Genomic DNA, 12,159 nt, shown 5'->3' with positions numbered 1-12,159 from the left:
TTAATATTATAAATTCCCTTTCCTCCCCACCACTGCTCAGCCTTTGAGTCCCTTATCTTTTGCTCAACAAAGTGGTTCTCGACTTTTTTGAATCCGCAGCACAATATTCAATATAGTGGCAGTTCTGTGGCGCACCAGAAAACGATTGATTATACATATTTTTAAATGTGTAAGATGTGGTTCAAGGGGAAGTTATGCCATTTTTTAAAACTGTTTGCACTGTATTGAATATACAGATTATACAGAATACAGAACGATGTTGAAAAAAAATAGGATAAGACAATCTCGTGGCACACTAGAAACAAGCCCACGGCACACTTGTGCACCATGGCACGCTGGTTGAGAACCACTGCTCTGTGGGCATTGAACTCCTAAAAAAATCTAAGGTCCCCTTTTCTGCTCACCTTGGCTTCTGCCAGCTAAGTGGCTCTCTCTTTTTCCCCTTGCAAGTTTCCACCTTCCAACAATTTCAGTCTTGGAGAATGCCAATGCCCATTTGCTTTCTCGCCTTTTCCTTCCTAAAACTTCCTTTTTCAAGTCTCAGCCAGTGAGCTGGGATGTAATTTCTGGATTCCCCATCACATGTTGGCTAGATTCTACAGCAGCCCCCGGAGAAAGAAACTCTGGGCTAAATCCCAGGAAAGATGGATTATTACTGTTTCGCAAACTAGGCAACTTTAAGATGGGTGGACTTCGACTCCCAGAATTCCCCAGCCAATGGCAAAGACAAAATGAAGGCTTTTTTTCCCAAAGGCTGTAGGCAGGATTGATGGTTGCTGAGTTGGGATGGTTTTAAAGGGCGATGGGGAGAAATGTCTGCAGAGGAGGTGTCAAAAAAGTCATGATGGGGCTGCCATCATGCAACTTTTTAAAAAGGGGGTGGGGCTTCAGTCACACAGTGGTGGTTCGATCTTGACTTTTTTTGGCCCTTCCCCTGCGAACACCCCTGGTAATTCAGGAGAAATTTCCCTTGTGCAGATTAGGATGACTCTAAACACAGCTCCCTGAAGGTGGAAAACCACATTGTGGCACAAAATGGATTTGGGGGCAGGAATGAAGAAATGGGATGTGTGTTCTAATTAAAATAATCTCTGGCAAGTTCAGGAATTCTCATTCCAGCTTTTCTTTCTTTCTCATTAGGCTCCATCTTCTATGGCCAAATTGCTCTCCCATGATGTGAATCCTATTACACTTGGTGGGGGGGGAGGTGTTACAGGTCAGGAAGTATATCAGAATTGGTCTCCTGATCGCTGCTTTAACTCACATCTGTCCTCCCCCCGTTTTTCCAATAAACTTCATTTTTTTTAAAAAACGTGTTTTTGCTTGGCCGTTTAGCTTTTAATCCTGGGGGCTGTGCTCATTTCGTTCTTGTGCTTTGGATGGCATTTTGTATGTTTGTATGATTTTGAACCACACTTCTTTTACTGGATTTGGATGTGTGAAGACTAATACAACATTCTGGTAGTTGTTGGTCTGGGTTTAGGAGCAGATTGTGCTGGAGAAGCTCACGGGGCGATGTTTGGTCTGTTACTGGCCACGTTCACATAACCGGTTAAACCATTTTATGATCTGGCGAAGTGACGTTTGGATAATTTCAACAGTCATTTCACCAATAAACAGCAGCCTCAAAAACTATGTTTTGACTCAGTTTTATTTAATAACTCAGAGTTACACGGTTTAGAGAAAAGCTGTTAAGGTCAAGAGAAATGTTACAAACTAAGTGCTTAATACCATAGAACTCTTCCATCAGGATAGATTAAGAGAATACAATGCAATATAATTATTATATAATCTATAATAACCAGGAAAGTCCCCTAAACTTCGTTTTGTCTTAGTGGCATGGAGGAAGAACTGGGATAATAGTTTCATAGAACAAAAGGGATCTTGGAGATCATCTAGTCTAGCCCCTGCCTGGTAGTGGAATAACACTGGATTAACCCTGCGTTATAAAGGCAGATTGCTAAATGCACCCAGCATTCTTGGGATGGATGTGAAATCATGTAGAGAGAGACTTTGGAGCCAAGAAGTTGATTGACGTGCCATCAAGTTGCTGGTGACTGTTGGCGACCACGTAGATTTTCTACATGATGATCTGTCCCCAGTCTGGTCTTTCAGGTCTGCCTCCATCACTCGTGGCAAGGATATTTCTTCCACTAATGAAACTGAAACTGATCCAAAACCAACCCTCCAAATCCCTTTTCTTGGAACTCTGGATCCACTCTCAGAACACCTTCAAATTCTTGGGGGAACACAGCAGTTCTGTGAAACTTAAACACTAATCTGAACAAATTTGAGTGCATGATGGGTAGAGCACCGGTGGTTTGGGGAAAATCCCAGGTCAAATTCTTAACGCGTGAAGCTCACAGCTGCTTCCTCCCTCCCGCCTTGATCTTCCTTGCACAATTATTGGTGTAAGAAGAGAACCATGTTTGCTGCTCTGAGTTCTAGGGAAGAGAGGAAATGAAAGACAGGGAAGGAAGCGATGAATGGAATAGGTTTGCTGACTCTTGGAAGCTAGAAAGCAGACTGAAATATTAGTTAGAAATTAGAACGCACCAAATGGTGATGCCATATTAGAAGAGGCATTCTCCTCTAGGGGAAAGGAGGCATTCCCTTCGAAGTTGGGTTTGCAGTGTCACAGCCTCCGCTTCCTGTCAAGCAGTGGAACAGGCTGCTCCACGAAATGGTGAGCTCTCCTTCACTGGAGGTCTTTAGCGGCTGGATGGTCATTTGTCAGAGATGTTCCAACAGAGCTTGAGCTGAGCAAGGGGGTCAAACTAGATGACCTCTGAGTTCCCTTTCAACTCTATGGTTTGGACTAAAATTCATTTCTGTCCAGGAGGGTAAAAGGACCCCAAACGAAGGTTGGGTTGACATGGAGATTAGATGCTGTCGGACCAGGAAAGCATGGATGCCCACAACCCTTTACCAACAGAAACTTCCCAAATTACTTTCAGCCAGTCACTTTCTCTCCATGTCTGGCCTGACCTGATAGGCATGTTGTGGGGGATTTAAAAAAACAGAATGGGGGAAAATGTATATCCTGCTTTGGTCTCCTTGGGAAGACGGGGATATATAGGTAATCAACAAAGATACTGATTCAGTCTGTTTCAAACCAGGTTCAAGGCATCCATCACTCTCAGCAAGAATCCAGCAACCATGTCTGGAATCTTCCTTCAAGGACATTAGAAAGACTTTTCAAAATTTCACCCAGGGAACGCCCCGTAAGAACAAAGCAACTCCTAGCCAGTTAAAGCCTTTTAACATGCATTGCTCCAACTTTAGACTTCATAACATTGGGGCGTCAGTTTGCTTTTTAATCCCCAGGGGCTGCAAAGCAGCTTCTGGGCCAGTGACTCAGTCTCATCCTTTGCCATAAATATATGACCTATAACCTTGTAGGAAGAGACAAAAAATACAGCTTGCCCCCTCTTACAGCCAACAAAAGGTTTTGAATTACCCACCAAAAAAAAGGATACGCACACAACGGAATCTCTGGGTTCGAAGAGATTTGGGGCATAAGAGTCTCCCACCTAGCCATTGCGGATCCGTGGCTCTTAGCCTTGATGGCAGTGAGGCTGCCTGTGAAGGCCCTCTGCTGGGAGACCGGTGGGCTTCCATGGGTGGGTGGTGGGCCCCTGGGAGAACAGACTGCCGGACTAGATGGGCCGGGGGTCTGACCCAGCAGGGTGCTGCTTAGGTGCTCATGATAACATTTTGAATTCTTTCAACAGATAGCAGGTTGATAGATACCATGTGGCAGCATGGTAGAGTGCTCCCACTCAGGATGCTCTACTACAGAGTTAAATCATCTAATGAATGGGAGAACAGACTGCCGGACTAGATGGGCCGGGGTTGCAATCCTGCAGGGCCCTGCTTAGCTTCTTATGTACCTCTATGAAATATAATACACTATTCTTTGACCATCGTCTCATTTTGTTTCTCCGTGTGTGCAACAATGAAGAGGTTTCTGAAGCACACCTATTATTTGACACGAAGCAAGAGCCAGCTTTCCCTTCTTCTTTTTCCCTTTTTTCCCTCACAACCGACGCCCACCGCAAAGACCCCCGCCGTGCCAAAAGCTCTTTAAACCCCGGATCCGTCAGAGGATTTCCGCAGCGTGGATTCTCTGATGAGAGACCAGAGAGTCGCCCCGTGAGAACTGCTTCCCGCACACAGGACACTCATATGGCTTCTCCCCCGTGTGGATGCGCTGATGCGAAGTGAGGTTGCTGCTCTGGCTGAACGCTCTCCCGCACTCCAGGCAGGTGTACGGCTTCTCCCCGGTGTGGGTCCTCTGATGCAAAGTGAGGTGCGCGCTGCGGCTGAAACTCTTCCCGCACTCTAGGCATAAGTATGGCTTCTCCCCTGTGTGCATTCTCAGGTGGGAGGCGAGATTCCCACTGAAGCTGAACCTCTTTCCACAGTCCGGGCATTTAAATGGCTTCTCTCCCGTGTGAATTCTTTCGTGAGAAAGGAGGTGCTTGCGGCAAGTGAAGGTCTTCTCACACTGCAGGCACCGATACCGGGCTTTGCGGGCATGAATTTTCTGGTGCCTCGTAAGGTGCGTGCTCCGCCGGAAGCTCTTTCCGCACTCGGCACACGTGTGCGGCCTCTCGTTGGTGTGCTTGGCCTGCTTGTGTTGGGCGAGCTTGTCCTGGTCCCCGAAGCTCTTGCCGCAACTGAAGCACTTGTACAGTTTCTCCGCGAGGTGGACCCTTTTATGGGAAATCAGACGGGTGCTTCGGTAGAAGCCCTTCCCGCACTCGGAGCACTTGTACGGCTTCTCCCCCCGGTGAAGTTTTTGATGCAAAATCAGATAATCTCCTCGGCTGAAGCTTTTGCCACACTCAAAGCATCGGAATGGCTTCTCGCCCGTGTGAGTTCTCTGGTGTCTGGTAAGGTCAGACTTGCAACTGAAGCTCTTCCCACACAGGGAACACCGATTCCCACATGCCCCTTCTGTACTGGGAGGCTCAAGTCTCGTTACAGACACCTCTGTGGGTTCCTCCTTAATGGTTTTGCGGATGTTGCCTGCCAGAATACAGGGAGCAATCTTAGAAGTTTGGAAAGGGGTGGACTTTTGGCCCGGCCAGGTAACCAGACTAAGAAACCAATGCCATTAGGCCAGGACTACTTTTACAGCAACAGAATCTTGCAAGTCTGAATGGGCTTCTCCCTCTCTCCCTTTATCTTTGTAAGAACTAGGGAGGGGCTCTCCTGAGACGTTTTCTCAAATTACTTTCTTGGCCAGGGCTCAAGCCCCTCTTATCCAACCATTGCCTCTTCCTCCTGTCCTTCAAGGCAACGGTTCTGCCCTCTACATGGACTTCCCTTCACAGTAACCCCCAAGCAAAGGTTGGTTGGATAGCTACCTTTCAGAACTACCGCTGAAACGGCAGACGTCTCGTCCCGCGCTGTGATCAGTTTCACAACCATACTGAGTCAAGAGCAAACCAAACTGGGCTTAACGCAAGACGCAATCCAGGCCAAAGTTGAGAGAATCCAAACTTTTTATTAGGCCTGGTGTCGTCTTTAGAATCCTGCTGACTCTAGGGCTAGTTTTTCAAATATGAGACTGTAAGTTCCCTGGGGCAGAAAACTAATCTCTTGGGTATCTCACAGAGGGGTATATATTATGCTCACCCACTTCCACTGGAGGGAAAACATTGCCTTGCGAACTTTCTGGTGAACGTTTCAGCTGAAGCTCTGAAGCGAAGCTTTCGGGAAAGAACCCATCTGCCGTGGCGGATCTCCCTGTCCAATCTTCTTCAGGGGGGAAAAAATGGATTTGAAACTTTTCAGGCTCAGTTTTTCTGAACGGCGCGCCAAGGTAATTAAAAATAAACAATTCTCTAAAACAACTTCCAAATTACTTTACAAAATACTAAAACTCCAACCTAATTTTTCTAGCTGAATGCATTAGGGTGGTCTGGGTGGTTCGCTTTGTTTTTATGGACTTTTTGGCTCTCTACACCGCCCAGAGTCTTTTGGAGTTGGGTGGCTGTAACAAATCTGAATAAATAAATAAAGTGACTGCTGTAATGCCAATTCCATCAATATGGCAATTTTGAAAAAGTGTTGCTTAGGCATAAGGATGCTTGGCCTATTAAATCCCATTAGAGTCACCCAACATACTTAATTAGGTCAGGTCCTCAGCGATCTAAGGCAGTGTTTCCCAACCTTGGCAACTTTAAGCTGTGTGGACCTCAACTCCCAGAATTCCCCAGCCAGCCATACCCTAGCCCAGTGTTTCTCAACCTTGGCAACTTTAAGCTCTGTGGACTTCAACTCCCAGAATTCCCCAGCCAGCCATACCCTAGCCCAGTGTTTCCCAACCTTGGCTACTTTAAGCTCTGTGGACTTCAACTCCCAGAATTCCCCAGCCAGCCATACCCTAGCCCAGTGTTTCTCAACCTTGGCAACTTTAAGCTGTGTGGACCTCAACTCCCAGAATTCCCTAGCCAGCCATACCCTAGCCCAGTGTTTCTCAACCTTGGCAACTTTAAGCTGTGTGGACCTCAACTCCCAGAATTCCCCAGCCAGCCATACCCTAGCCCAGTGTTTCTCAACCTTGGCAACTTTAAGCTGTGTGGACTTCAACTCCCAGAATTCCCCAGCCAGCATGGGAGTTGAAGTCCACACAGCTTAAAGTTGCCAAGGTTGAGAAACACTGACTTAACGCTATATTCTCTACCACACAGCTGTACAGGTGTTAGTCTTGGCCTAGAAAAACCCACATTCAAATCTCTGCTTCCCCACAGTGGCTCTTGGGCCAGTCATTTTTGTCACGGCTCAGCCTACCTCGCAGGTTTGTTGTTACTGTAGGAAGAACATTCCGGCGACCCCTCTCTTTGAGGTCTCAGAAAAAAAGACAAGCTCTACATTCAACACATACTTCTCACGGGGTACAAATCTGCCCCCTTCTTTCCTGTATGTGCAAGTCAGCCTCAGACATTGGCTGAGCTGCAGGGATGTCACAGCCTGAACACCCCAGCTGCTAAGAATTCATATTGCACACTAGTGAGATTCCAGGGGAAATGGGCTGCTGAACCCCCAAAGGAGCTGCAGCTGAGAGTAGCCCAGAAAGGACTTTCAGGGCCTTCAAGAATACGACTCCCCCAAAAAAGCCATGTTCCTTTTTACCTGATAGGCTGGCCTCTGCGCTGTCATCTTCCTCCTTGATTATCACGCGCAACAGCCCCAATTCAGAGTCCCAGAAAGACTGGGTGGCACCTGGACAGTTTGTGCTGGGCTCCTACAATCACAGAAAAGGACCGTTTTTGGTGTGCCACATCTAAAGACCTCATCCTGCCCCTCACCCTCTGCTTATAGCAGGATCGGGCAACATTTTTCCTGAAAAGGGCATTTGCCCTATTATTTTGCCCCTGGGGGCTGCAAAAGACACAGGGGATGATGTGGGGGTGATTTGGTGATGTAATCAGAGCAAGTGGGTAGAAGCTTTGAGGCGTGGTTTAGATCTTGGAAGCGAAGCAGGGTCGGGTCTGGTTAGCAACTGGATGGGGGCTCCTGGGAATCTAGAGCTGTGAGATGTGAAAAGAGATCTTGAAAGAAGTCAATGAGAAACTATGTCTGCGACACTGCCAAGATGCAGTCAGCAAGACTGCTCTTGACTTGAGGGCATATTTAACCATTGTTTAAAAAGGGGGCACAAGTAGCCCTCCACTTACGACCACAATTGGGAACAGAATGTTCATCGTAGGTCATTGTGGTCATAAGTCGAGTCACCATGTGATCAGACCCAATTTTATGGCAGTTGTTAAGCAAATCATGGGTTGTTAAGCAAATCACTGCAATCGTTAAGTGAATCCAGCTTGCCCAATGGGCATTTTCGCCGGAAAACAGCAAAAAAGTCGCAAAACACAATCCCATGACTACAGGATGCTGCAACTGGTCATAAATGCGAGCCAGTTGCCAAGCGCCCTAAATGCAAACATGTGGCCATGGGTGTGTGTGTGACATTTTGCGACACTCAGAAGTGCTTTACAGCCATTCCGAGGCCATCGTAACTTCAGACCATCGTTAAATAATGGTTGTAAGTTGAGGACTACCTGTAGGTATTTTCAGATCTGCCAGTATGGTGTAAAAATTGAGGGGTTGGATTAGGACAGGAAAAAACCCAGGTTCACTTCCCCCTTCAGCCACAGATGCTCGTTAAGGGACTTGGGGTCACTCACTTTCAACCTAGCCTTCCTCAAAAGGTTGTTGTGGGGAAAAACGGGAAGAGCGTGCACTCTTTATGGTCCCTTGAATAAACAAATACTGATATTCAATTTAAAAGGTGAGGATAGAAGCTGAAAGAAAAACCAGGTGAATCTGGTTATTACCATTTGAAGTTCTTTTGCTGTTTCCTGAAAGCCTTACGCTGCGGTTCCCAGTTAGGGTCCGTCTTTCCACTCCAGGCCTATATGCTTCTCTGCAGAAGAATCCCTACCAAGGTCAATCGGATCTACTTCTACGTTAGTGAACACGCCACTGCAATCTGGATGATGGAATAGAAAGTTAGCTTGTTAGAATAAAGTCTAAAATAAGAACAATCTGCAAACTCACCTATTTTTTTTTAAGCTCATTATGGAAAATCTTAGAATCACTGAACTGTGGAGTAGGGAGGGACCACCCAGATCATCTATTCCAGTGTTTCTCAACTTTGGCAACTTGGCAACATGCTGGCTGGGGAATTCTGGGAGTTGGTGTCCACACAGCTTCAAGTTCCCAAGTTTGAGAAAGACTGATCAAGTCCAACTCTTTGCAATGGGGAGGAAAACCAGTTAAACCATCCTCCAGAAGTGGTTGTCCAGCCTCTTCTTAAAAACCTCCAGAGGTGGAGAACGCACAGAACTTCAAATAACACACGTTAAGAACTTCAAATAACAATTACGTGTATTTATTTATTTCATTTATATTCCACTTTTTTCCTTCAGGAGCTCAAGGTGGTCCAACACCTTCACCACTGCACATTTATCAATATTAAGCACTTCTAGGGTGCTTTCCATTATTCTGATTACAGAGAGTACATTTTCAGAAGGAGGACTGTTATATTTGTATGCTAATACTTTACTTTTGTATATATATATACCACTGGCTTCAACTGATTCTTGGCAGTTTGCAATCGTGTTAAAATTGACACAATAAAACAACAGTTCATTCAAAACAAAAACCATGGTATTACATAGTCCTTCACCATGCCCTGTGGAAGAACTCTGTTTTAATTTTTTCTGTGACACTGTTCTCCTGTCGCAAAAGAGGTACTAGGTTTTTCTGTCCAAATTCAGAACAAAAATGTGATCCAAAGGGAGTGAAGGAGGCATAACCCTACACAGAGAAAACTTGTCTGCAATGCTCAGAGCTTTGGTTGAGTTAGTCCAATGGCATCTTCTGAGAATAACAGCAATTCCACTTCAATCCTCTACCATCTCTGAGATGTGCTGGACTTCAACTCCCAGAATGTCATGCTGGCTAGGGATTCTGGGAGTTGAAGTCCAACAGGGGTACCAGTTGGGAAAAGTTGATCTGGGGTCTTGGAACAGAATAGGAAGGCCCAAGTTCAGGTCCACTGGGGTAGCTGACATTCTCTTGGACTTCAGCCTACCTCACAAGGATGTTGTGGCACTACAACAAAAGGCAAAAGTTCCTTGAGCTTTTGGAGAAAAGGTAGGATAAAAAAAAAGGTAGGATAAAGATCTATCAAAGAGGAAGATCATTTTCCTGACTCCTGTTAAACCAGAGGAAGCAGGAACTGAATGTGAAATATTACAAACCATTGCACCAGAAACCATTGCAATGTTTATTTATTACTTGTGTGTGTGTGTTTGTTTTATTTAATTTCTATCCTGCCTTTATTATTTTTATAAATAGTGTGTGTATGTATGTGTGAGTATTTTCCTTCCCTCCAGCTTGTTTTCTCTGCAGTACATAAATCTCTGAAAAGGGCAGCTATTAGGAAGATCCCAGCTGCCACCGCGAAGTCCTCTGTGGTGGAACGCTAAGGTTGGGGATGCCAGCAGAGGCAGCTCAAGTAAGTAACCAGCCAATTCACGTATTTCAGACAGGAAGATAAAAAAGCCAGTCAGACCACATTAATGCACAAATGGTGTTTGTAGATCACACCAACTGATACTATGCTTGGTTTGGAGCCAGCATGCAGACAACTCTTCTACCTAAATGGTGGTTTATTCAGCAAACCCAGTTAAATAAACCATGGATTACAAGAGGTGCCTAAAAGCCAGACTTCCTTAATGGGGGCAGGGTAGACTTAGTGCTGCTATATGGAAGCATTCTGCACTTTTTTTACTCATTCTCACCTTTTTGAACCCAAAATTTCTTTGGGATACTTTTTGTCCCAGAAGAAAAAAATCCAGGCCATCCTCACCAGTGGGGTGACTTACTCGCCCAACCACACTGGCGCCTCCACCCCCTTCGGTTAACTCCCAAGGAAAGCCAGCGAAAGAGGGAGTGGAGGGGTGGGGTCTTTTCCTGACCAGGTGGCAGAAAGAGGGGAGAGGGGAAAGAAAGGATGCGGCCCCCTTGGGCAACTCGCAGGATGAAAAGGAACTGCCAAACACCCTCTGAAAGTCTTAAAGCAGGAAGAGGAAAAGTTTGGGCCAACCGGAGAAGGTGGTGCACATGCATGTCTGTGCGTGTAGATTTCAGCCCGGCCTTTATTTATTTATTTATCTGTCATATTTATATGGCTGCTCATCTCACAAACAAGTAGTGACTCTGGGTGGCATACAACAAAGCTAAAAACAATATACGCAAAACATTATTATTATTAAAAACTTTAAAAGTATAAAAGGCACAAACTTAAAAAAAAAATTAGGCAAAGAACAGGTGTTAATTACATTGGAGCCATCCCACTATTTTGGGGTCCCCAGGCCTGATGACACAACCAGGTCTCGAGGGACTTCTGGAAAGTTAAAAGGGGTCAGGCCAGCCTCACTTCGGGGGGAAGGATGTTCCATAAAGTGAGGGTCACAGCAGAGATGTGGGACCCTCACTTTATGGACCCCCCAAGTGAAGCTCCCCAACCGACGGGCCCCGCAGCATGCCCTCTCTGCTAGATCTGGTGGGACGGGCAGATGTGATCAAGGAGAGGCGGTCCCTCAGATCACCCAGTCCCAGCCATGGAGGGCTTCAAAGGTCAAAACCAGCACCTTGAACTGGACCCGGAAACAGACTGGCAGCCGATGCAGCTGGCGCAGCAGAGCTGCAATACGCGCTCACCCACCGCTGCCCGCCAGCTGCGTTCTGCGCCTTCCTGATCCCCTCTTCAAGGGCAGCCACACGCTCGCTGCACTCCAACGCCCATCATCCCCTACAGCGGCGGTCTCCAGCTCGGAGAGATGGTGGGGGTTGCAGTCCCGGCGCCGCCGCGCAGGATCGGACCGAGGGAGGCCGGGCGGGAGCGGCGACGGGTGAACCAGCGGTGGAGCCGGGCCAGCCCGGCTGAGCTGAGCGGGATCCATCCAAAGCGGGGCTTGGAAGGGGGGGGGATTTCTCTTGCCTCCCCCCGCCCCAGCGCGGCTTTTCCTCCCTCCCGCGGCCAACTCTGCCCGCTCACCTGGCGCGCGCGCGCTGCGGCCGGGCGGCGCCTCCCTTTGCGCGCGGCGAAATAGGAACGGAGCTTCTGACCCCGGCGGTGCGCGCGCGCCTGTGTCTGTGTGCGCGTGCGCGTGTTCCCCCCCCCCACCGTCTTTTCTAGGCAGCCGAGCTCGGTGGCTTTAACCCCTCGCCGTCCCGGGCCGGGGGAAGAGCAGGCGCTCGGCCTGGAGAAAATGGCAGCCGCCCTGGCAACTTCCCGCCCCTCCCGTCGGAGCCTTCCCCGCGGGAGGGGCCCGTCAAGCCGCCGCCTTGAGCCTGGGGTGGGAGGGGAAGGGAGAGGCGGGTCTCTGGAGCTCTGCCGCCGCCGGTGAAGGGAGAAGCCGAACAAAAGAGGGCGGTTTTCCTTCAGAAATGGCGGGGGGGGGTGGTGCCAAAGAAGCAGAGAGCCCCCGCGAGGCCAAGCGCGGCGCGAAAAAGGCGCGAGGGCTCTGCGCGCCGGCCACGGACGGGCGAGGAAGGGGGGCTCCCCAGAGAGAGGCGCCTTCAGGCAGAACAGGCTTAGCGAGGAGACGCTGACGCGTGTCGCGTAATTGTGTG

At 48.0% G+C, this 12,159-nt stretch overlaps 1 protein-coding gene across 2 annotated transcripts; it reads right to left on the bottom strand.

Annotated features, from left to right (window-relative positions):
- Positions 1-1,635: 1,635 nt before the first annotated feature.
- LOC134492130 (zinc finger protein OZF-like) lies at positions 1,636-11,641 on the bottom strand. 2 transcript variants are annotated; one of them, XM_063296300.1, is made up of 5 exons: positions 11,582-11,641; positions 8,349-8,503; positions 7,147-7,258; positions 5,647-5,766; positions 1,636-5,034 (listed from the first exon to the last, which is right to left on the bottom strand). In XM_063296300.1, the coding sequence occupies exons 2-5, from the start codon at positions 8,349-8,351 to the stop codon at positions 4,103-4,105; spliced, it is 1,167 nt and encodes a 388-aa protein (XP_063152370.1). In that variant the 5' UTR covers positions 8,352-8,503; positions 11,582-11,641; the 3' UTR covers positions 1,636-4,102. The 2 variants fall into 2 exon arrangements, with proteins under 2 accessions (XP_063152370.1, XP_063152369.1); XM_063296299.1 differs by having other exon boundaries at positions 5,647-5,769; positions 11,582-11,640.
- Between the last annotated feature and the right edge of the window lie 518 nt (positions 11,642-12,159).

The sequence above is a fragment of the Candoia aspera genome, chromosome 2, assembly GCF_035149785.1.
Source record: "Candoia aspera isolate rCanAsp1 chromosome 2, rCanAsp1.hap2, whole genome shotgun sequence".
In the NCBI taxonomy this organism is placed as follows: Eukaryota; Metazoa; Chordata; class Lepidosauria; order Squamata; family Boidae; genus Candoia; species Candoia aspera.
Note: the sequence above shows the minus strand (reverse complement) of the source record. Positions and strands in the feature narration are given on the sequence as shown.